The 24,460-nt window shown below is 54.3% G+C and overlaps 1 protein-coding gene across 1 annotated transcript in view; it reads left to right on the plus strand.

Moving 5' to 3' along the window:
- Positions 1-8,119: 8,119 nt before the first annotated feature.
- The window catches only part of LOC116957884 (transcription initiation factor TFIID subunit 6-like), a 36,919-nt gene continuing 20,578 nt past the window's right edge, over positions 8,120-24,460 (plus strand). The window contains exons 1-3 of the mRNA XM_076054026.1: positions 8,120-8,261; positions 8,942-9,057; positions 20,209-20,443. Coding sequence (XP_075910141.1) covers positions 8,120-8,261; positions 8,942-9,057; positions 20,209-20,443 — 493 coding nt within the window. The remainder of the gene's footprint in view (positions 8,262-8,941; positions 9,058-20,208; positions 20,444-24,460) is intronic.

Below are 24,460 nucleotides of genomic sequence, written 5' to 3' on the forward strand. Positions count from 1 at the left end.
CGCCGCCCTGCGTTCTTTTCGTTAGCCGCCTGCACTTTGCCAGAGTTCCCTCTAGCCGCTTCGCGTGCCTCAGACAATTGCCCGAGCGTGGCCTACATGGGCGTCGGGATGGCGTCCTTCTTTCCTTTCAAGGACAAACCCAATTAAGCGTCCATGGGGGAGGTTCATTCTCTCGCCCGTACATAAGGTTGAACGGGTAAAATCCTGTTGAGGCATGTGGGGCCATCCTGTATGCTGTAGGAACTCCTGAGATGTGCAAATCCAAATCCGTCTGCACCTCATTAACAGCCTCACAGGGCATTGATGTTAAGGTCCTGTACAGGCGTTCAACCATGTCATCCGTTTGAAGATGGTATGGAGAAGTTCTAACCTTTTTGGTGCCCAGAGCATCGCACACCTCGCGCAGCAGTTTCGACGAAAAATTCCGCCCTCGATCCTTGAGAAGCTACTCGGGCGCTCCCTTGTCCATCACATGGCCATGCAAAAAAGCGTTGGCAATGGATGCAACATTGGTCTGGTAGTCGCCAAGCTATTGGCCTCTGGGAAAAATATTTCACGCCGACCAGGGGAAATGTATTCCCATTTTGGGTAGCCGGAAACGGCCCCCAACCAATTCATTAATTCGAGACACTGTGATGAATTGCAATGAAGACTCAGCCCTTCTTAACGGTGGTTTCTGGTGCGCACAATCAGCACAGCCCCTTTACCAGGCGGTACACATCGCTTGACAAACCCTACCAATACAAATCTCGCTGGAGTGTCAACGTCTTCCAGACTCCGAGGTGCAAGAATTTATCTTCGTGCGCCACCCGCATCACTCTACCCCGCAGTTCAGTGGGAACCATTATACGATGGTGCTGCAGCCCCTCATCCCACCTAGTCAAAAGTCCTCGTAGGAGCGAGATTTGTGCGATCCGACTCAGCGCGGCGCCGTAAGCTCAGCAATGACACGTCTTCCACCTGCAGCCGTCCCCACTCGGTAACCCCCTCGGCTGGTACTGCATCTCTAGATGCCGCCACGACCTGTGGCGACCCAGCTGCAGGTGGTTTATACCAGGCAGCACCCACCGAGCACACACATCGCGCACTCGGCCGCAGGCGAGACAGTGCATGTGCATAGCAGTGCCGCAGACCTTTTCGGTAAACTACCCTGAATGAGTACTCTTGCAGTATTTCCAGCTAGTGAAAAAGTTGGCCTGGAAGGCTGGTCGACTGCGCAAGGAGTACTGAAGGGCCTCGTGGTCCGTGCGAACTGCAAAGTCCCTGCCATAAAGATATGGCCGAGATTGCTGTATAAAATATACCATGGCCAAAAGCTCCCTGCGGGTTACGCAACGGTGCTGCTCCGTGGTGGACAGGATGCAACCACCCTTTCCATGCCGTTCTTTACCTGGGACAGGACAGCGCCTATGCCCATATCACTGGCATCCATATCTAATACGAATAGCAAGGATACATCTGGATAGTCAAGGCGAGGTCCGTGACCAAGGTGATCACGCAGCACAGCAAAACACAGCCTCCTCCTCCCCCCATCGAAACTTTTGGTTTTTAGCGATCAAAGCATGAAGCGGTTTGGCAATCGTTACGAACTGAGGAACGAACCATCGGTAATAGGAGGCGAACCCGACAAAACTGTGAACTTCACCCACCGACTTGGGGGTTGGCCAATCACGTACGCATTCCGTATTGTCCGGGTCTTTGGCTAGTCCTGGAAGCTACTGTCGAACCTTCTAGCTGGTTCTGGGAGCTCAACGATGGATCCTTTACATGACCCTGTGCCCAGTTCTTATCAGTTCCATGACCCTTGCCCCAGTTCTTCTGCTTGTGGACTTTCCCGTGTATACTGTCTCCCCTTGGGTGGGTACACCCACAATTGCTACTTCTAGCCACCCGTCGGCGCTGCTACACTACACATGTAATACTGAAATAAATATTACATTCTTAAGAAAACATGTAAAAAAGTGACATTAATAGAAAAAAGAGTTTTGTTTTCAATCACCTTGAGTCTCGATGCTGGCTTGCTTGTCGGAAGAGGCGTAATGCATCTGTAGTGAGTCCAACTGAGTCGCAGACGTTATCTTGGGAGCAACACTTTATTCCGACTTAACACGTCACACAACACGATCTACACTCGGGTCTCGAATGCCCATCTAACCACGCTACGGCAGAACTAGACACGGTTCGCTCTCCCGGCCTGGACCACAAACGGGTCCTGGACCGTGTGGCTAGAGACTTCTTCTCCCCGACGTGGATCTTCTTGACACTAGCACACGAAGAACCTCGAGCTCCTCACGGGGCCCTCGTTATATGATCCCGGACTGAGGCTGGCTGCGCCCCTCGCCCCGCCCACCTTCCAAGCCTCTCGAGCTCCTTCTCGAAGGTTCCCGAGAGCTCCTTTGGACCACGTGACCGCCCCACGGCCCCCGTCTACCGGTGGCCCCCCTCCAATATCGTCCGTTCACGTGTCGGCTGGTCAACCAGAGTATCATGCCCCAATGTAACCCTGGCTGGCTGATACTCCCTCTCGCTCCCTCACCGGGAGCCCGCACCGCACACTGCTCGCGGTGCCTCCGTGCTAACCAGCGCTCACCCAAGCCCCGCTAGGGCCGGTGGTACTACATCCCGTAACACGGGCTGCCCGTAAAGACAACACATTACCGGCCGTGGCTTCGCAAGCCCCGGCACCATAGTGACAAGCACAGTCACTACACATCCTTAGCATTGCACACACACATATACAGGGAACACGCATGTGCACACTCCACAGATAACCACCAACGTCAACAATAAGTATAAATTTTGATTTAAAGCTTTCGTGACTGCAGTAATTCATATTCTTAGTTTTTTCGGTAAAGTCACGTTGAAGAGAAACAACAAAATAACAAAATATATATAAAACAATAAAAAATTCTCACGACGTTTCGACCATAACTCAAACGGTCATCATCAGGTGTGTCGGTTTGCATAAATTTATTTTGAAAACGGCATATTTATTTATATATATAAAAAAAATAACGTTTGCGTCACGCGCAACGATTGGCAGTTTGCCCAGGACTAGTCCATCTATTTTTTGAAAAGAGGAGGGGGGAGACGAAATTTGTTTTTATGTATGCTGTCTGAAAGCCACTGTAAGCGTGAACAATCAATCAAGAACTGAAATGATTTATCAAATCTTTCCAATGATTGCTAAGATAGAATCCATCTTCTCGGTTGAAATTGTCTCTGTGCTTGTATATGTGGATAGCCTCATGAACGAATCTCTCATGGAAGCCAGATGGCTTACAAAGAACCTCCGTCTTGGAAAAGTCAATGGCATGTGAGCCTACTGAATTAGAACAATGATCTGCTACGGCCGAGGTGTTGGTCCTACCGTGTTTAAGATCTGCTTTATGTTCACGAATGCGGTCCGAGATATGGCGTTTGGTTTCTCCAATGTAACTACTACCACAGAGGCAACTTAGTTTGTAGACACCAGGGTATTGTATGTCCGGAATCACATCTTTTACAGACGGAACCAGATCACGGATTTTATGTAATGTGTTGAAACGGACCTGGATCTTGTGTTTATTCAAGATTTTGGAGATCTTTTTTGTGATCCCAGCAATGTAGGGTAAAGTGATGGTTTTGAAAGGCTCCTCAAGAGGGTTCTTCTTCATGGTTTGAGTGATAGCTTTGCGGATTGTATAGTCGGAGTAACCATTAGCCCTAAGAGCTTGGTGTACGTGCTTGAGTTCACTGCTTATGTGTTCCTGGTCGGATATGCATTGGGCTCTATGATACAGAGTCTTGATGAGAGAATTCTTCTGTGATGGATGGTGGTGGGAATCCGGTTTCAGATAAGCATCCGTATGGGTAGCTTTCCTGTAGACAGAGTGGCTCATTGAACCATCAGGTCTCTTTTTAATTAGGACATCCAATTAAAAAGAGACCTGATGGTTCAATGAGCCACTCTGTCTACAGGAAAGCTACCCATACGGATGCTTATCTGAAACCGGATTCCCACCACCATCCATCACAGAAGAATTCTCTCATCAAGACTCTGTATCATAGAGCCCAATGCATATCCGACCAGGAACACATAAGCAGTGAACTCAAGCACGTACACCAAGCTCTTAGGGCTAATGGTTACTCCGACTATACAATCCGCAAAGCTATCACTCAAACCATGAAGAAGAACCCTCTTGAGGAGCCTTTCAAAACCATCACTTTACCCTACATTGCTGGGATCACAAAAAAGATCTCCAAAATCTTGAATAAACACAAGATCCAGGTCCGTTTCAACACATTACATAAAATCCGTGATCTGGTTCCGTCTGTAAAAGATGTGATTCCGGACATACAATACCCTGGTGTCTACAAACTAAGTTGCCTCTGTGGTAGTAGTTACATTGGAGAAACCAAACGCCATATCTCGGACCGCATTCGTGAACATAAAGCAGACCTTAAACACGGTAGGACCAACACCTCGGCCGTAGCAGATCATTGTTCTAATTCAGTAGGCTCACATGCCATTGACTTTTCCAAGACGGAGGTTCTTTGTAAGCCATCTGGCTTCCATGAGAGATTCGTTCATGAGGCTATCCACATATACAAGCACAGAGACAATTTCAACCGAGAAGATGGATTCTATCTTAGCAATCATTGGAAAGATTTGATAAATCATTTCAGTTCTTGATTGATTGTTCACGCTTACAGTGGCTTTCAGACAGCATACATAAAAACAAATTTCGTCTCCCCCCTCCTCTTTTCAAAAAATAGATGGACTAGTCCTGGGCAAACTGCCAATCGTTGCGCGTGACGCAAACGTTATTTTTTTATATATAAATAAATAAAAAATATGCCGTTTTCAAAATAAATTTATGCAAACCGACACACCTGATGATGACCGTTTGAGTTATGGTCGAAACGTCGTGAGAATTTTTTATTGTTTTATATATATTTTGTTATTTTGTTGTTTCTCTTCAACGTGACTTTACTGAAAAAACTAAGAATAAATAAGTATAAAGTTGAGCAGTGTGGCGAGTAGTGTGGTGAGAAGGTCGCACTGATTACACACAAAGTACTTGGCACAACCAGTGACGGTCTGGGACTAAAGAAATCTCCCCAGGCATTTGTAAAACACACCGGGCAATGGACAATTCTTATTCTGTTTTTATTTTAAATGGGGTTGTGCGACGAACTGTACACGAGCTACATACAGTAAGGTGAGTACAAGTACAGTAGCGAGATGTTGCCATGTGACGCGGTGACTGTTTGTGAAGTTCTGATAGTGGTGGTGATAGTGGTGTAAAGGAGAGCTGACGCATGGTTGCAGGGGGTTCGTCCTTCATTGCTACCCCCAGTCCACACTCGTCCCCAGCCTTCTCCATCCATTTCCTGCCAGTTCTTCTCCCGTTTCTGCCAGTTTTCTCTCATGTCTCCTCACCCGCTCCTCCCCCTTCTCCCGCTCCACTGTCCCCCTCCTTTTGGCGGGAATCCTTCCCCTGACATTCCTTACATCACCCCCCCGGGAAGAAAAAAAACCCGTCCTCGGTTCTGCCTACGCCATCGACCATTTCAGTCTCCCCATGAGCCCCCCACCCCCATTTATAGTGACAACAACCCTTAACCCCTTAGCAACCATACAATTCAATATAACAACATCAATTGAATGGTCTTCCCGGGTCTCCGGCCAGTGCTCCGTAACAGCCCGGGGCATCCACGGGCCGCAGATGAGCGCGGCGGCTCCCTCCGTCAGAGCCTTTCTCACCGCGGCCCCCGGTTCGGTGGCGCCGGTGGCGCCTCGCCCCGTGCTGCCGTCCCTCCAGCCCCCGCGACCCCCGGTCGCGCCGCCTCTCCATCAGGTCTCACACGGGGCGCTGTAGGTTACGAGGGAACACAGGGCACCGAACCCCTCACAGGTCGGCGAGTGGTGGCCAGCGACCTCGGCCAGGGCAGGGGTGATGATGATGGCGGTGACGATGCAGAGGATGGTGGAGGCAATAGGGGCGGAGAGATGTACGGCTGAAGGCGTGTGGTGTGCACAGTCCATCGCCGCTTACCCAATTGGACCTGGACGCACTGCGGTCGGAGTGCTTTGACCGGCCCTTTCCACAGTGGGTGCAGTTTCGGTGACAGGCCGACCGGCACCTGAGGACAGTGTAGCCATGCCTGGTCCCCGACTTTACAGGGCTTGGCTGTCGCTGTCCTCTCCCATATCCGTACATTTCTCCCTTGGCTGTCGGCTGATGTGGCCTCGGCTGCCTGGCGGGCCTCCCTCAAATAAATAAGGGAGGCCTTCAGTGCCTTTGGCCATGCGTCGGCTCTCGTGGGAATGTACGTCAGCTGCATCTCAATAGGTGGGATGGGATCTCGTCCGTACATCAGGAAAAACGTCGAGAACCCCTAAGCTGCGTGCGGGGTCACCCTGTACACCGCTAAGACCGAAGGGATGTGGAGGTCCCAATCAGAGTGGTTCTCGTCCACCACTTGGGACAGCATGGTCGCTATGGTGGTTAAGCCGCTGCACCATCCCATCGATCTGGGGATGATATGGAGATGTTCGGACCTTTTTAGTGCCCAGGATAGAGCAGACGTCCTTGGTAAGAGGGCACCGCTCCGGTGGCCCCCTTGTCAAGAACATAGCCCCCCACGAAGGCATCAGCAATGTTCTATGCCATCTGGTCCGGGAGAGCCCAGGCCATCGGCCACCTCGTGCAGTACTCGAATCCAACCAACAAGTATTTATTTCCCCATGGCGTGACCGGCAGCGGTCCCAAGATGTCCAACGCGACCAATTCGTTGACCCTGGTCACCGTGATGGGCTTCAGAGGCACCCGGGTTACCCGGGGTGGTGGCTTCCACCGCACGCATCCAATGCAGGTTGGACCTCACCCTGTGCACCAACTGCCATGTTTACGGTATCGATGACCGTTCCCTCCGGCATCACCTCCTTGCAGCGTGCCGTGCCTGCAGTGCATGGACAAGGGCCCTGGGGCGCAAGCCGGGGCAATGCTTCCGCGTTGGCGTGTCTTGTCCCCTGGTGCTTCTGATCGGGTGGCAAATCCGGCTTGGGTCCCACCAACTGGTCCATCCACGAGTCGTCCCCTCTGTCCTCGGACTGGCTGATGCTTCCCACGAGCTCTGGCCCCATCCCAGGGACTCCGAGTGACAAGGGACTAACGTGGGCCAGAACCATTCCCACCTGCACCACTGCTCCTCTGTTCGAGGTGTTCAGCACTTGAATGAATAGATGCTGGTTCCCCTGGACAATAGTCTCGGCCCCCACTTGTGCATGGCGATCCGTGGTGGCTGGCGCCGGAGACACCTGGATGGGTGAGTCCGGCCAGGCTGTCACGAGGGAGGACCGATATCGCAGCAGTATCAGTATCTGGGCTGCCGGGGGAATGGAGACAGACTCACTGACCAGAGCCTGCACTCAGGGTACCACTCGGCCGGCACCGTCCCTCCACGCATTCAGGAAATGGAGATGTGTTCCCTGTATTTTCCTCAGAAAGTCCCGTCCACAATAGGCAGGTCACGGGCAGCATTGCGGAGACAAGGATGGGTCCAGCTACCGAAAGCTGCCCAATCTGTATCGGGGCTTGAACCTGGCACAGGAAGCCCAAACTCCCTGCGATTTTTATCCAGCAGCATCTCGTCCACGGTGCTCGAGATGATTGTGGCCAGTGCCCCGTGTCAACCAGGATGCGTGCCGACACTCCCACGATTGCACGGACCAGGACCGAGGTTCCTGACGTGGCCGCTCCTACCCGCCTTCCCAGCTTCTTCCATCGTGTTGCTGAGTCCGGCTACTGACCAGGCTCGCTATCCCGCGGTGTATGGCGAGGTGACGGGGGATGGATCTGAACCGGCCCGAAGAAGTTGTTCCCCCCTCTCTGGGGTGTGTCACAGCATGGTGAATGCGCCCTTGTCACAAGGGGTGGGCTCCCCACTGGGGTGCGGCCTGGATTCCCCATGTAGTGAGAGGTGGCCCCCCATTGTGACGTAGAATGGGCCCCCCCTGTGGTGTTGGGCAGCCCCCCCATTGCATTGGGGGGTGGGGGTTGGGGGGTGGGCCTTTCCGTGAGACCTCCCCCCTCCCTCCTCCCCCTCCTTTGTTGTGGGTGCGCCCTTTGTGATGTGCCTCTCCCGGCCCCGTCTCACTCCGCCGCATTGCGGGGGCGAGGCGGTGCACGAGACAGCTCCGCGGCGCACCGGCGGTTGCCTGTGCTGCTTCAGCCCCGGGGCCATTGGCCCTGGCAACCCGCCGGCGTTGCTAAGTAACCCGCGATGTCACCCCACGTGGTGACGTCACTTCCGACCGTGACGTCACTTCTGAGCGTGACGCCGCTTCCCACCACGGAATCACGTCCCGTCGCGACTCACTCCCCGGCCCCGTCGCGATCCCCGGCCCCGTCACGATCCCCGGCCCCATCGCGATCCCCTTCACTCGACCAGGATGGTGACGCCAACCCCGAGGAGGCCACCGGCGGCGAGTTCGCAGTGTTGGGGGTGTGGATTGCCGACCCAGCCGACCGGCCCGACGCTCGCGGAATGGCGTCACTCGCGTGGTTCTTGTAGGCTGCCTCCGGCACCTTCTTGCCACGTGCCCCTGTCGACCGCAACTGTGGAAGACCCACTGGGCGCGCTGTCGGGGTGGCTCGGCACGGTGTTGTAGAGGCGGCGCCCAGCGGCACCGCGGCTGGTCATGCCCCTGGCCTCTCTGCTCCGTCAGCCCCCGGATCACTGTGTAGACCTCCCACAGCGATGGCTCCGGCTCAGCTGCTGGAGGCCCACTCTGAGCTGCTACGTAGACAGCACGTAGCGACGGTACAGGCCTGGTGATTGGCGTAGCTGGCCCTGATAGCGCCGCGGTAACAGCCCGGCCGCTCCCCCCTGCCACGCCGGCCACCTGGCCCACTGGTTACGCCCGGCCCGTGACCTGTTCATGGGCTTTTAGGATCCGGGCGGCCCTTACGTTCGTCCAGCATCACCACCGGCATTACAACGCCGGCGTGGAAAGTGACAGCCGACAAGGTGCTCAACCACGAGGTTCTTGAGCGCCTCATTGGCCAGGCGAGGGAAAGACCTCCTCGCCAACACGAGCAGCGCACCCCTGTAGGCTAAAGGGGACTCTCCAGCCTCACGCTGGCGGTCCTGAAACCGTCTAAAGGTGCCCACAGCTGTTGAGTAGATCTCCCCCAAAGCCTCCTAGGCCGCCTGTGGCGTGGTGTTGGATATATGCCTTTTCCAAAATTGAGATTAACAATAATATTTGCCGTTATATATATCATATATTTTTTTAATAATAAAGAAAAATAATGCATAAAACACACAAACCCAAAAACACGCAAACACAGATGGAAATCGTAAAAAACAATGAATGTATAGAATAATAAACTCCAAGAGAGGGCAGAGAGGTTATCTACAAAATCTCCATACTGCCACGGAAGGACAGTGAAAAAGGGGTATCTGTTTTCTCTCACTCAAGGGTTGGAGAGAGAAAGAGATCCTGGCCGCCTTTGTCTCTCCCCACAGCACGAGAAAAGAATTTAACACCCTAGTGAGGAATGGCTTGTTACAAAGAGGGTCGCCCCTCCGCCCCCCAGGATCGTATAACGCAGATGGCTTGTGGAATGCCACACACACGCACGTACACACACACAGGCCACGCCCCCCCCCCTTTCACTGCGCAGAGCGGATAATTTTTTTGAATATAACGGTCCAACCATCTTTTCAAAAGTTCAGTCAAGACAGATCAACAGTTCAAGAAGTTCGACAAGACACGAGCAGTCGCAGCGAACAGCTGGCTCCAAGGAGCGCGAGCCTCGCTGAGTAGCGAGGATCGCTGAGTCGCGATGTATCAACGAAAGTGAGTTCAGGGAAAGAAAGGCAAAGAAAAAACTCGAAACTGTATTCCTACATAAGTGCCAGCCATCCAGCAGCGGAAAAGCTTGGCCAGCACCAACAAACAAAAGAGTCAACGAACCAGCGGCCAAGCGTCGTGTCGACTCAGCTATTACAGCAGTGAAGAAGCCTGCTGCTGCCAACGAATCAGCTGAGAGCGCTCGGGCATCTCAACAGAGAGAGCGCGTGCGACTTGGCTCATCCAGCAGTGGAAAGAGCCTGACCAGCAAGAGTGTTAGAGCCAGCGCGCGCCACTGCGCATCACTGTTCGGGCCACCAGCGCCACCACTGCGCACCACTTCAGAGCGCGCCACCAGCGCCAGCGTGCGCTACAGCGCACCACTGCGCGCCACTTCGCGCCACTGTTCGCGCCACGAGCCACTTCGCGCCACCGTGCGCTGAGAGCGTTCGAGCAGCACCAGGAGAGGGCAGCGTGCCCGCACTCAACACCCATCGGCCGACGGCGAGCGTCGTGCCGACTCTTCCAGCCAGCTGTGGACAGAAACTGTGGCAGCCGCGTTCGTATGCCCCCCCCCCCTCTCTCACACTCTCACCCTCACACCCCCCACCACTCTGCCGGGAACAAACACATTTTTGATACAAGGGATGCCCAACCTTGGCGTCTGCTTTACGCAAAGCATTGATGCCACGAGATCAACAACGCTCACGCATTAACACATACAAGAAGACTCATGATAAGTGCGTCAACTATTAGCTGATAAAGGAAAACATTGTTGCCATCAAGTTACATGAATACGGTCACTGAGAAATATTTTAGTCGGTCGTCTTTAATAGCATAATCTTGTTTATGGATCTAGGAATGAACGCGGTACTGTGTGTGCAAATTCCAGTATAATCATTTATAATAGAGTGTTAAGGTTTTGTTTAGAATAGCGAATGCATATGTTTAGCTTCTCTCTCTCTCTCACCAACAACACTCGCGATACGTGGGGGAAATTAATCAAAGTGAAACCACGCAGTCGTGATGGTTACCGTGTTAATGCTGTGTTGAAATTTCGAGATTGAGAGTTCTCATATTATCCAAAATTAAAGTTTATCTAGAGAATAAAATTGATTAATGCAGAAGCAACTGTCTGATTCTTTCCGTGATTCTGCATAAGAATTGTTCTGCGATTGAGACTGAAGCCTGGTGGACCTATCATAAGCACACTAACACACATAATCAATAAATGTTAAAGCGAGAATAATCGTATCCTTATTGATAATACGGAGAAAAACAACGAAGCCGCGTTGACTCTGGCATTCACGCTCACAACACCTGCATAACTGCATATGATCAATTGTCTTATTCTGATTGGATACGACCCTAAATATCATGACGACTTGCATTATCATACTCACACACACTCGCATAAATTAATACGAGTATCTCTCGAATTACCATAATTAATACGCGTAATTACACACATTATGCAAATTAAAAATTTCATTTGATTTTCATTATTTTCATTAAATTTTCATAACCTACATATACAACAGTGGTCTTGCTGCGCACGGAAGGGAGGTGTAAGAGGCGAGCGCATCGTCGTCCAGAACGGATGGCAGCGCTCGTAGCGCATCTTCGTCCGACCGGTCGAGAGCGTGGACGGCAGTCTCGAATCGGCGGACGAACGCCTCCCAATCGCCTCCCTCGGCCACGAATTTCTCGACGGGCCCCAGCCGACGTGCCCGTCCTGCCACCTGCTCCCCCCATTGGGTGTTCAGCCCTGGCAGCCTTGGTGGGAGAGGCGGCGGCTGTCTCGAATGTAGTTCTACCTGATGACGGTTGCTTGTGTTGCAATCGAAACGTCGTACTCTATGATTTGATTTGTTTTATTTCTCCGAGATTATACCGAAAGAACCAAAGAGCAAGACATGGACGGGACGCGGCATGGGAGGATGTGGAGCTGGGTGGACTTGCCGACGAGTGGTACCAGCGATGTCAAGATCGGCCTCTGTGGAGGAGGCTATGCATGTGTGTTGAACTTCTTTCACACCGTACCTAGTCAACCGTGCTATGCATGTGTTGAACTTCTTTCACACCGTACCTTGTCAACCGTGCTATGCATGTGTGCTGAACTTCTTTCACACCGTACCTAGTCAACCGTGCTATGCATGTGTGTTGAATTTCTTTCGAGCAGTACCGAGCCAACCATATTATGTATGTGTTGAATTTATTTCGCACCGTACCTAGCCAACCGTGCTATGTTGAACTTCTTTCACACCGTACCTAGCCAACCGTGCTATGTTGAGCTTCTTTCGCACCGTACCTAGTCAACCGTGCACTCCCAGAAGTTCGTGTAGATTGTCGAATAACGGTGGAGGGACTCGATGTTGTGTGTGAGCGATGTTGTGTGTGAGCGATGTTGTGTGTGAGCGATGTTGTGTGTGAGCGATGTTGTGTGAGCGATGTTGTGTGTGAGCGATGTTGTGTGTGAGCGGGCGAGAGAGATCGAGAGAGACGAAGGGTAGAGAGAAGGAGGTAGAGAGAGAGGGGGTAGAGAGGGGGGGGGGGGTGGTAGAGAGAGAGGGGGGTAGAGAGAGGGGGTAGAGAGAGAGGGGGTAGAGAGAGTGGGGGTAGAGAGAGTGAGGGGGTAGAGAGAGGGGGGGTAGAGAGAGGAGGTAGAGAGAGAGGGGGTAGAGAGGGGGGTAGAGAGAGGGGGGGTAGAGAGAGAGGGGGGTAGAGAAAGAGGGGGTAGAGAGAGGGGGGGTAGAGAGAGAGGGGGGTAGAGAGAGTGAGGGGGTAGAGAGAGAGGGGGTAGAGAGAGAGGGGGTAGAGAGAGGGGGGTAGAGAGAGAGGGGGTAGAGAGAGAGGGGGTAGAGAGAGAGGGGATAGAGAGGGGGGGTAGAGTGGGGGTAGAGAGAGTGAGGGGGTAGAGAGAGGGGGGGTAGAGAGAGGGGGGTAGAGAGAGGGGGGGTAGAGAGAGGGAGGTAGAGAGAGGGGGGGGGTAGAGAGAGAGAGGGGGTAGAGAGAGGGGGGGAAGAGAGAGAGGGGGGTAGAGAGAGAGGGGGTAGAGAGAGGGGGGGTAGAGAGAGCAGGGGGGGTAGAGAGAGTGGGGGTAGAGAGAGAGGGGGGGTAGAGAGAGGGGGGGTAGAGAGAGGGGGGTAGAGAAAGAGGGGGTAGAGAGAGGGGGGTAGAGAGAGAGGGGGGTAGAGAGAGTGAGGGGGTAGAGAGAGAGGGGGTAGAGAGAGAGGGGGTAGAGAGAGAGGGGGTAGAGAGAGAGGGGATAGAGAGAGTGGGGGTAGAGAGAGTGAGGGGGTAGAGAGAGGGGGGGGTAGAGAGAGGGGGGTAGAGAGAGGGGGGGTAGAGAGAGGGGGGTAGAGAGAGGGGGGGTAGAGAGAGAGAGGGGGTAGAGAGAGGGGGGGGGAAGAGAGAGAGGGGGGTAGAGAGAGAGGGGGTAGAGAGAGGGGGGGTAGAGAGAGCAGGGGGGGTAGAGAGAGTGGGGGTAAAGAGAGAGGGGGGGTAGAGAGAGGGGGGGTAGAGAGAGGGGGTAGAGAGAGGGGGGGTAGAGAGAGAGGGGTAGAGAGAGGGTAGAGAGATGGGGGGGGTAGAGAGAGGGGGTAGAGTTGTGAGAGAGAGGGGGGTAGAGAGAGGGGGGGGGTAGAGAGAGTGAGGGGGTAGAGAGAGAGGGGGTAGAGAGGGGGGTGGGTAGAGATAGAGGGGGAAGCGGTAAGAAGGAGGAGAGAGAGCGTGATCTTCCGTGAAATCTTTCATTTAAAAGTGGGGGGGGAGGGGTTAACATAAAGCATTGAAAAAAACGAAATGGTGAACGAAGCAAAGTGCCGACTACACCGAGCATCTTCTTGTTTCTGTAGTGGGTTCCAGTGACACGGAGACTGTAGAGTAGAGGCAGCACTTATTTACTTATAACAAGGGGTCACACTGAAGGGGTAGCGCCCCCTTCACCCGAATACACTTAGGAATATCCCCCTAGGCTATCTAGCCTAAGCATATGTTCCCCGATTCCTCCAGCTAAGGGCTCTAGGGGAGGCTGTCTGATCTGGCCCTGGTTAAGCTCCGATCACGGCACCCCACCAACCAGACCGGCCCTTAGAAGGACGTCGGCTCTGTGGCTCCTGGGGCCGTACCGCTGGCTTGCCCTGCCGATCCTGAGAAGGACAGCAGTCAGGGGAGTCCCAGGGTTCTACTTAGCTGGTCTTCCTTCTTCCCTGGTACTTCATTCTTGGTCCCAACACTCTGCCCCGAGCTTCCTCACTCCCCACCCTTTATACCCATAACCCACTGGGCGGGGCTGTAGAAGCGGACGTCATTGTAGCCACCTAGGATCACACCAAGGTTCGGCTGTACCTCTGTATCACACAACACCCCTACATCACCACCTCCCGTACGGCTCGCAGCTGTCCCGGCTGTAACAACATCAACAATAAAAATATAACAAAACCCCAACTGTGCATGCCTCATAATAACAAACACCCCAACAATAACCAAACCCGCCTGTACAAAATTTCCCTATGTACAATATGTACATACTTCCCCCCCCCCTTCCCCCCCCGCATTCAACCTGAGCCACCCGTCCGTGCAGAAAAGGAAGAACATAACAAGTGCAACAAGAAGTCACAACAACCGGCACGTTTTAGCACGAGTCCGTTTTGCGGCCCATCGTCGGGGGGGAACCCGGCCGTGCCGGTGGTGGGCGCTGTCCGTGCGGGTGCACAACCCCCTGACGTCTCGAGAGGGCAGCCCTAATCCCCGCCGGGTGGCGCAAGCGGCCCGGAGGTCGTCATCCTCGGGGCACCTGAAGATGGCACAGTTAGTGGTACATCAGGGCCAGGCGGCGGAGTTGCCGTCCCGGGGTCAGCGGACACATCGCATGCTCGGCCTGTGTGGTGTAGTGGAGGGGCACGAGGTGTCGCAACCGGCTTAAGCCGCGAGGGGTGGACGTACCAGCGGCGTTTTCCCCACTGAATGCGGATACATTGTGGCCGCATGACCTGTACAATTTCCACTGGACCCCTCCATGGCCGCAACAATTTTGCCGAGGTTGCCAATGGCACTTGAGGGCAGTGCAACCAAGCCTTGTCCCCGGGCTTCCACGCATGGGTGTGTGACTTGTGCAACCGCAACCGTAAAGTTGGCCTTCTGACGAGAATGACAGTTTTGGGCGGCTGCCTCCCGCGCTTCGGTCAACCTCCGGATGTTAAATTTGATGTGGTCGGCCAATTTTTATTTCTCGTTTGGTTCGGAGACCCGCAACTGAGTTGTAATAGGCGGGTCATCATCGCGACCATACATCAGGAAGAACGGCGAGAAACCGGTCGCCGCGTGAGGAGCCATCCTGTAGGCCGCCAAAACACCCAGGATCTGAAGGTCCCAATCGGTCTGGGAGTCACACACTTGGTGACACAACATAGACGTGAGGGTCCTGTGCAGGCGTTCTACCATACCATCAGTTTGCGGGTGATAGCGAGAAGTTTGAATTTTCTTTGTACCCAGAAGCGCACACACCTCGTGCAGAAGGACATCAGAGAAATTCTTCCCTTGGTCAGTCAGCAACCGTTCGGGAGCACCTTTGTCGAGGGCGTAGCCCTGGATAAAGGCCTCGGCGACGGCCGCTGCTGACTGGTTGGAGAGGGGCCATGCCATAGGCCAGCGTGTAAAGTATTCCACGCCAACCAGCAGGTACTTGTTACCCCTAGGGGTCGTAGGGAAGGGCCCCAATATGTCAAGTGCAACGAGTTCATTAACCCGAGAGACTGTAATTGACTATCGGTGGACGGGCGGCTCTCGCTGGTGGTTTCCGTTGGGCGCATGGAGTGCATGCACCCAGGAGGTCATCCACGTTCCTAGCCATACCCGGCCAGAGAAAGTCCAGCTGGAGCATGGCAAGGGTCTTATGGGTCCCCAAGTGCAAAAGCCGCTCGTGAGCAGCCCACACGGCCTTACACCGTAGAGCAAAAGGCACCACCAGCCTGTGTCGGCGGGCGTTCCCGTCCCAATGCAGCAGGAGCCCCTGGCGCAATCCGAACGAGTCAACGCCCGTCACTCCCTTCAAGGAATCCCCCGCACGACGACGCAACGTGATCAGGGATGCGTCCTCCATCTGGAGGCGCCCCCATTCTGTAATGGACAACCCCAGCAAGGAGTCCTTACCCCACTGCTCGATAGGACCCACCAACAAGGGGTCCTCGGTGGTGGCAGCAAGGACTGCAGCGTCAGACACGGTGCCATCATCTAGCAGCTTGCAACGCCCCGAACCCGTGAGGCAAGCGCAATCGGAGGCGGGTGGCAGACGACATAGGGCATCCGCATTAGCGTGTCGAACACCCTTCCGATACGTGGTAGTAAAATCAAAGTCCTGAAGGACCTCGAGCCATCGGGACAATTGCCCCGAGGGCTGGTCTACCCGCAAGGCGTATTGCAATTCCGCATGGTCTGTACGGACGGTGAAATGCCGCCCGTACAGATATGGCCGATACTGTTGTATGAAGTATACAATGGCCAACAGCTCCCGACGCGTGACACAATATCTCTGCTCCGCCGGGGACAGGACCCTACTGCCATAAGCCACCACGCGCTCCACACCATCGATGACCTGCGAGAGCACACCCCCGATACCCGTATTGCTGGCGTCAGTATCGAGCAGGAAGGGTTTGGAAAAATCGGGGTAGCTTAATGGTGAAGTCTGCACGAGAGCGTCGCGAAGGGAACGGAAAGCGATCTCCTCGGCCTGGCCCCAACAAAACCTCGCTGCCTTTGCCGTCAGGGCATGCAAAGGTTTGGCAACGGTAGCAAAGTTCGCAACGAACCGCCGATAATAGGATGCGAAACCAACAAAACTCCTGACCTCAGCCACCGAGGTGGGGGTCGGCCAGGAGCTGACGCACTGCGTCTTCGTGGGATCGGTAGAAATGCCCGATCGGCTGACGATGTGTCCTATATACCGCACGGATTCCCGGAGCAGGTGGCATTTTTGCGGCTTGAATTTCAAATTTGCAGCACGCATTTTGAGGAACATGGCGCGCAATCGCAACAGGTGTTCGTCAAATGTTTTGCTGAACACGATGACATCGTCCAGATAGATGAGACAAACGTCCCATTGCAAGCCAGCCAAAACCAGTTCCATAAGGCGTTGAAACGTCGCCGGAGCGGAATGTAAACCCATGGGTAACCGATCAAATTGAAATAGGCCTTGAGGTGTACGAAAGGCAGTCTTCGGTCTGGACTCATCAACCAATGGGAGTTGCCAAAATCCGGATAACAAGTCCAGCGTGGAAAAAAACGTGTGCCTGCCAAAGCATCCAGGGAATCGTCCATCCGGGGAAGTGGATACGCATCGGCCACAGAGATTTTATTTAGGCGCCGAAAATCTACACAGAATCGCAAGGACCCATCGTGCTTTTTGACAAGCACTATGGGTGCTCCCCATGGGCTGGTGGACGGAGATATGATATCTGCGGCCAACATGTCATCTACAGCCAATTTGACATGATCCTTTTCAGCGGGACTCAACCGAAAAGGATTTTGGCATATCGGGGCATTGTCACCCGTGTCGAAATGATGTCGCAATAATTTGGTGCATCCGATATCATACTTATGTTTGCTAAAGACATCGGCAAATTCGATCAGAAGGGTGCGTAAGTCGGCGCGCTGGGAGTCGGAGAGATCACTTGTTTCGGAACATAGCGCATCCGCCCAACCCTCGTCCTCAACGGGACGTGGGTAAGTCGGAAGACCCCTCCCCATTTGCCCCACAACCGTTTCTACTACGGGTACCGGCGTCGCGTGTGCAAGCACGGTGCCTTGGTTAACTACGGCCGTCTGCGCTCCGACGTTAAGGACCATGATGAATGGTTCATCGCTCCCCTTAACGATCGTTTGGGCGGCCACCAAATCCAATCCGTTCTCCCTAGCCCTCGAGGGCCCCAACACGACACCGTGATCCGTCACACCCGGAGCGAAAGGTCGACGCAACCGGAGAGGCACGAGCATTTGCGCGCCCGGTGGTACCTGCACTATACGGGTGACGACTGCCTGTACCGTTGTGCATGCCGCCCGTGAGGTGACGGGGGAGGACAGGAATTGTACACGTCGGCCCGAAGGGAGCTCGATGCACCCCTGATCAATTCATATTTTAATCGGCATTTTGGCCAAAAAGTCTGTCCCCAACAAGCACGGAACCACTAGCGAGGAAGAAACTAATATTGGCCCAGACAATTTTATATCCCCAATGCAAATTTGTGCTCGGATTTGGCCTATGATACCCAACGAACCCCCGTTTGCTGCATAACATGGAACATCAACTGGCAGCAAGGGACGGCTCTGCACAGGAAGGATATTATAGATCAAATCCGAGACAATAGTCGCCGACGCACCCGTATCGACGAGGACCCACACCTCAACCCCGTCTATACACCCTGCGACCGCGGACGTACCTGCCGACGCAGTAACAACACGGTGGGCCAATTTGGTCCACTGGCTCAGCCCTAGCGCCCTCTCGACCCCGCCGCAACCCGACGAACCCACGGTCAAACCCCGGGGTTTGTGCACTGGAGTGCGCGAGGTAGGGATATGTGTGTGTACAGGCCGAGCATGTGTGGTGCCGCGACTTGCCGGAGTTAGATGCGGGGGTGGGTAGGCTGGAGCACCTGTGGTCACGGCCGTCACTGTCGCGGTACCCGGCATCCCACAGCCACGTGGCCCCTGAGGCCACAGTTGTAACAGATGATGAGCACACCCGATGCTTTAGGTTGCTCCTGGCGGCCCGATGATGGTGCGCTATCCGCTGCACGACCACTCCCCACGTGTATAGAGGCCATGACGTGGTCTTGTGGTATCGCGTTCGCCGCTTGTTTCAGAGGTTCGCGGTTTGAATCCAGCGGTCGCTGTGATCAACCCGTTCCGAGACGTCTGCACGTTACAGGGTAGGTGTCCCGCGCACCGCCGAATCTCCGAACGTGCGAGCAACTCGGCGTTCGCTTTATTTAGAGAGAGCATCGCGGCCGTTTGTTTCTAAAGACATCGTACTCACCGCAGAGAATGGTAGCGACACGACCGCTCTCTACGATTGCCGGCGCCAAACCGTGCCACATGCACCTCCCCGCATGGCCTTGTGAGAGCCTCGGAATGTCTCCCGACCTGAAGGCGTACTGTTGAAGTTATTTCATCTTCGTTTAACACGTACCTCACCGGAATGGAATCGGAAGAAGAACCGATGGCATACACGCACGTCCTCTGAATGGGAGGGGGTTAATTCTGCGTGAGTATTAACCGTTACAATAAAACGACGCACCGCCTGCCCTACAGCGGACGGTGAAGATCCCGTGACGTCATTCGCAAGAGCAGGCCTGTGTGCGGGCGTTACGGTCTAAATTCATTCAAAAGAATGTAAAAGTATACACAAGTTGTGATTGCACGTTGCGAACGTCGCCCCCCCTCCCCACTCACTGCGAAAACTTGGGCAGGACCCTCCTGAAAATGAGTCGTGGGACACTCGGTGGGGCCTTCCTGGTTACCCAAGCGCAGTACAACTAAAGCTGCGTGATCCTGCGTCCACGGGGGACAATGAAGGGTGCCTGTTAATGAAGTATATTAGACTTACGCAAATTTACAAGTGCATTGAAACACTTTTCAGTAAAGAAACGAATGTGACAATTTTTTTTTTACGATGACAGAAGAAATAATAACAAGATGCCCTTTTTACAAAAGGCACTCACCAGTCGGTTGTAGAGTATTCTTTAAGTTCAATATAGAGCAGCGGTGGGGCTGTTTAGGGTACAGTGTACAGTAGTACATTACTGTATGTACTGTACTACTGCCATGCCGAAGAGTCAACGGCGCAAGGCCCGTATCAAGAGGCCCGTCCCCCAGGAGGCTGCGACCAACATATCATGTCCAGTGTGCCATAGGAGTGTTCTGGGCTCAGGTTGGCCTTTTCAGTCACCTGCCTTCTCACCGTGCCCCAGACTCATCCCAATGAAGTGTGCCGTGGTCATCATCGACCTTTGATGGACGAACAAACTGTATGTACAGACTGCCGCTGGCACCACCACTCGGCAGTATCCCGAAGCTCCCGTGGAAATAAAAAGAAACGGACCTACGATAAGCGCACGGGCAAGATGCCGGATGGCTGCCGGAATGTTTCCGGATACGTGAAGGAAGATTCGTCTTGCAGACTATGACAGACGCCGGTTAATAGGGCATTGGCTGTATGTTTGTATTATTTAAGCAGATTCATATGCCATTCGGCCCGTGTTCTCACAGTCAGGGTGTTTACTTGAGTAATTTTTAGTGTGCACAGTCCGGGGGTCACTCATTCTGACCATTGTAATCACTGGAACCTATTGGGATTGAATTTGGAGGATCAATGTGGCTTCAGGCTGGGGCGGTCCTGCACAAATACCATAATCCCGACTAACTTTGCATCCCTCATCACACCCACCCCACCCTCCTCCCACCACCCCCGAACCCCAGCGCCTAAGGAGCAGCAGAAGAAGGAGGCGACGGAGCCCATGAGGATCATGAAGCCCGGACAGAGCGACGGGAACCTCAAGCCTGGGCACAAGGCCTCCACGAGCGGGCCCTCCGACGGCAAGGGTGTGTGTGCACGCGTGTGTGTGTGTGAGCACGCGTGTGTGTGTGTGTGAGTACGCGTGTGTGTGTGAGCACGCGTGTGTGTGTGTGAGCACGTGTGTGTGTGAGCACGCGTGTGTGTGTGAGCATGCGTGTGTGTGAGCACGCGCGCATGTGTGTGTGTGTGAGCAGGCGTGTGTGTGAGCACGCGTGTGTGTGTGTGAGCAGGCGTGTGTGTGTGAGCATGCGTGTGTGTGAGCACGCGTGTGTGTGTGAGCAGGCGTGTGTGTGAGCACGCGCGTGTGTGTGTGTGAGCACGCGCGTGTGTGTGTGTGAGCACGCGCGTGTGTGTGTGTTAGCACGCGCGTGTGTGTGTGTGAGCACGCGCGTGTGTGTGTGGAATGTTCGAACGCTCACTGCAGAGGAGAGGCTGCCACTCCTCTGTCGGGAGCTGGACCGGTACCGCCTGGATCTATGCGGCATTCAGGAGGTCCGGTGGACCGGCTCTGGCTCCTGCCACCATGAGGGGTGGACAGTCCTCTACTCGGGGCAGCAGACTGCCAAACAACAGGGTGTGGGTCTTCTTTTGAACAAAAGAATGAAGGGGGCGTGGGAGCGTGGCGGTGAGGTGTGGGAAGCTGTAAGCCCCAGGCTACTTTGGGCTCGCCTTCCCATCAACCGGAGGCGAGGAATGGTGGTCGTGGTTACTTATGCCCCCACCGAAGATGAACATCCGTGGAGGGATGCAGGCAAAGCCGATGAGTCAGATGCCTTCTATGACCTCCTGTCACAGGTGCTGGCTAAAGTGGCCCCTCGGGATAGAGTCATCATGTTGGGTGACTTCAATGCCCGAGTTGGTCATGATACTGGCACCTGGTCTGGAGTGATTGGAGGGCATGGGCCAGATCAGCTCAATAACAACGGTAGGAGGCTGCTAGATTTTTGTGCAGCCCATGGGCTTGTAATTACCAACACGCTGTTCCGGCATCGGCGCATCCACACAACATCATGGATGCATGCCGGGTCCAAGCAAGAACATCTGCTGGACTACATAGTGACGGACCAGCGAATGCGAGCCCATGTCCTTGACACCAGGACCTACCGTGGAGCTGATCTGCCCTCTGACCATCGACTAGTCATCTGTAAGATGCGCCTGCCATTCTTCCACTCCGGTGGTGGGTGTACACCCAGGACCCCATTCCAACCTAAAGTGGCCTGGTCTCAGTTATCTGATGAAAGTTGCAAGCGAGAATTTCATCATCGCTTGCGGCTGGGATTGGCATCGTCCCCGACTCCTCCTGATGTCGAGGGTAAATGGGCGAGGTTTAGGACTGTGACTCATGCAGCTGCAATGGCTGCTTTGGGTACGCGGTCCAGACCTCCCCAGACACCCTGGATGACAGAGGAGTTGTTCAGGATGGTTGAGAAAAAGCGACAGGCCCACTGTCATCGGCTACAGAATCCCACGTCAGAGAATGAGGAGGCTTACCGCAGCCTTCGCTCGGAGGTTCGGAGAGCCGTGAGGCGCTGCAAGGATGGGTGGTGGTCGCGGGTTGCTGAGGAGATGGAGTCTGCCTCAGTGGCCCGTGATCACAAATCTCTATTTAACTCCATCAAAAAAGTAACCTGCAGCGCCACACCTATTACCATCATTAGGGGAAAAAACAGTGATCCAATTTCCGACCCCCAGGAACAGGTTCGCAGATTTGCTGAGCATTTCTGTGAGGTCCTGGGGGAGGGAAAATCCCTCAGCCAGGAAAACATCGTGGCACAAAGTGAGGATGACCCTGCTGAGGCTGCGGTGCCTCAAATATTGGATGAAGTCACCCCCTGTGAGTGGCTGGCTGAGGTGCCATCTGCTGAGGAAGTATTGAAGGCGATCCGGAGTCTGAGACCAGGAAAGGCAGCGGGCAGAGATGATCTCCCAAGCGAAATGCTGAGGGAGGGTGGCGTTTGTGCACAGACTGCCCTATATGACATCATAACAACAGTCTGGACCACTGGACGGGTTCCGCAGGATTGGAAGGATGCCCTGGTGGTCCCCCTTTTTAAGAAGGGGGACCGCACAGACTGTAACAACTACAGGGGCATCTCACTCCTCAGTGTGCCGGGAAAGGTCCTGGCAAGGATTATTCAGCATCGCCTTGCCAGGCACGCTGAGGAGAGGCTTGCGGAGCCCCAATGCGGTTTCAGGAAAGGGCGGTCCTGCACAGATGCCATATTTTCTGTCCGTCTGCTACAGCAGAGGTGTAGGGAATTCCAACAAGACCTACATCTCTGCTTTATTGACCTGGTCAAGGCCTATGATACCATCAGTAGGCCTGGGCTCTGGGTCGTTCTTCGTGCTTTTGGAGTACCTGACCCTCTGCTCACGATCATTAAGGACCTTCATGATGGTGAGCGGGCCCGGGTAAAACTGCGTGGCCGGGAGTCAGAGCCATTCCCTGTACACCTTGGGGTGCGACAGGGATGTCCTCTGGCTCCCACATTATTTAACATCTATTTTGACCACGTAGTTCGTGAAGCCTTCAATAGCTGTACCGGGGGAATCTCCATATGGTACAGATATAATGGGAGGCTAATCGATGCCCGGGTGCGGTCAAGGGATGGCTCCCTATTGCTCAACCACGTTATGTATGCTGATGACTTGGTAATAGCTGCTCAGTCAGAGGAGGAGTTGGAGACGCTGCTGCTGAGACTGGAGCGTGCCACTAAGAGGTGGGGCCTTACCATCAGCCCCACCAAAACTAAGCACCTGCCTGGGTATTTTGTACCATCGGACACTCCACCCCCACAACTCCCAATCGGTGATGGGGCAGTTGTGGAGAGAGTGGAGAGTTTCCCATACCTGGGCAGTGTGCTTATGACTGGCTCCAGTTTAACAGCAGAGGTCTCACTCCGAATCAGTCGAGCGGCAATATCTTTTCATTGGTTGCGTAACGCTGTGTGGAAGCTACCTGGTCTGTCGCTCCGCACTAAGCTTCAGGTCTTCTCGGCCACGGTCATTCCCTCCCTTCTCTACGCTTGCGAAACGTGGACCCCCCTAATGGAACATCTTCGCCGGTTAGAAACATTTAGGCTGGCCTGCCTACGATCCATCCTGGGTTTAACCAGACTGGATTGTGTGAGGAGCTCACAAATCCTTGAAAGATCTGGGCAGGGTCCCATCGGTGAGCTCCTCCGGCAGGCAAGGCTGCGATGGCTGGGTCATGTAGCCCGCATGCCCAGCCACCGCATGCCGAAACAGCTTTTGTTTGGCCGGATTGAGGGGGCTAAGCGGGCGCGGCACGGGCTAGAGAAGAGATGGAGTGATGTGGTACAGGAGGACGTGGAGCTGAGTGGACTTGCCGATGACTGGTACCAGCGGTGTCAAGATCGGCCTCTGTGGAGGAGGCTCGTGAAGGATGCTACTGGGCAGTTGGAGGCAGTCGCCCTCCAACAACAACGGAGGGCGGAGGAGCGACGCTCACAACAGCGAGCGGAGCGCCGGGTGGCTAAAGCACAGCAGGTTGGCACAGTAGGGGGCACAGGTGGTGCATCAGCCAGTCATCTCAGTCAGTCGACCCGTGGCACCTGGGTCTGCCCCGTGACCTCCTGCCAGCGGGCGTTCGACACTTCACGTGGCCTCAGGGTGCACATAGCCTGGCACAAGCGTCGTGGTGACGTCACCGCCACTTAGTGGCGAATGGCGGTTGTTGTTGTTGTTGTTGCAGGCGTGTGTGTGTGAGCAGGCGTGTGTGTGTGAGCACGCGTGTGTGTTCGGGCGGGTGTGGGGGGAGTCATCTCAGTCATCTCAGTCAGTCGACCCGTGGCACCTGGGTCTGCCCCGTGACCTCCTGCCAGTTTTGGGCCTCTTCTAGGTCGATTCAGCCTCGAATGAGTACCTGGTGTGGTTTAAAAAAAATAGGCACTAGGGATTCTTTGTCTTGGTGGGATAATTTTGGTTACGGTCTGCACGCCGCTCTACAAATCCGGCGACCCGAGTTCGATTCCCACTCACACCCTCTGTCCCACGAACACCAGGCCTCTCTCACCCACTCC

The sequence above is a fragment of the Petromyzon marinus genome, chromosome 64 (genome assembly GCF_048934315.1).
Source record: "Petromyzon marinus isolate PM22_M1 ecotype Great Lakes invasive population chromosome 64, UKy_Petmar_22M1.pri1.0, whole genome shotgun sequence".
Lineage (NCBI taxonomy): Eukaryota > Metazoa > Chordata > Hyperoartia > Petromyzontiformes > Petromyzontidae > Petromyzon > Petromyzon marinus.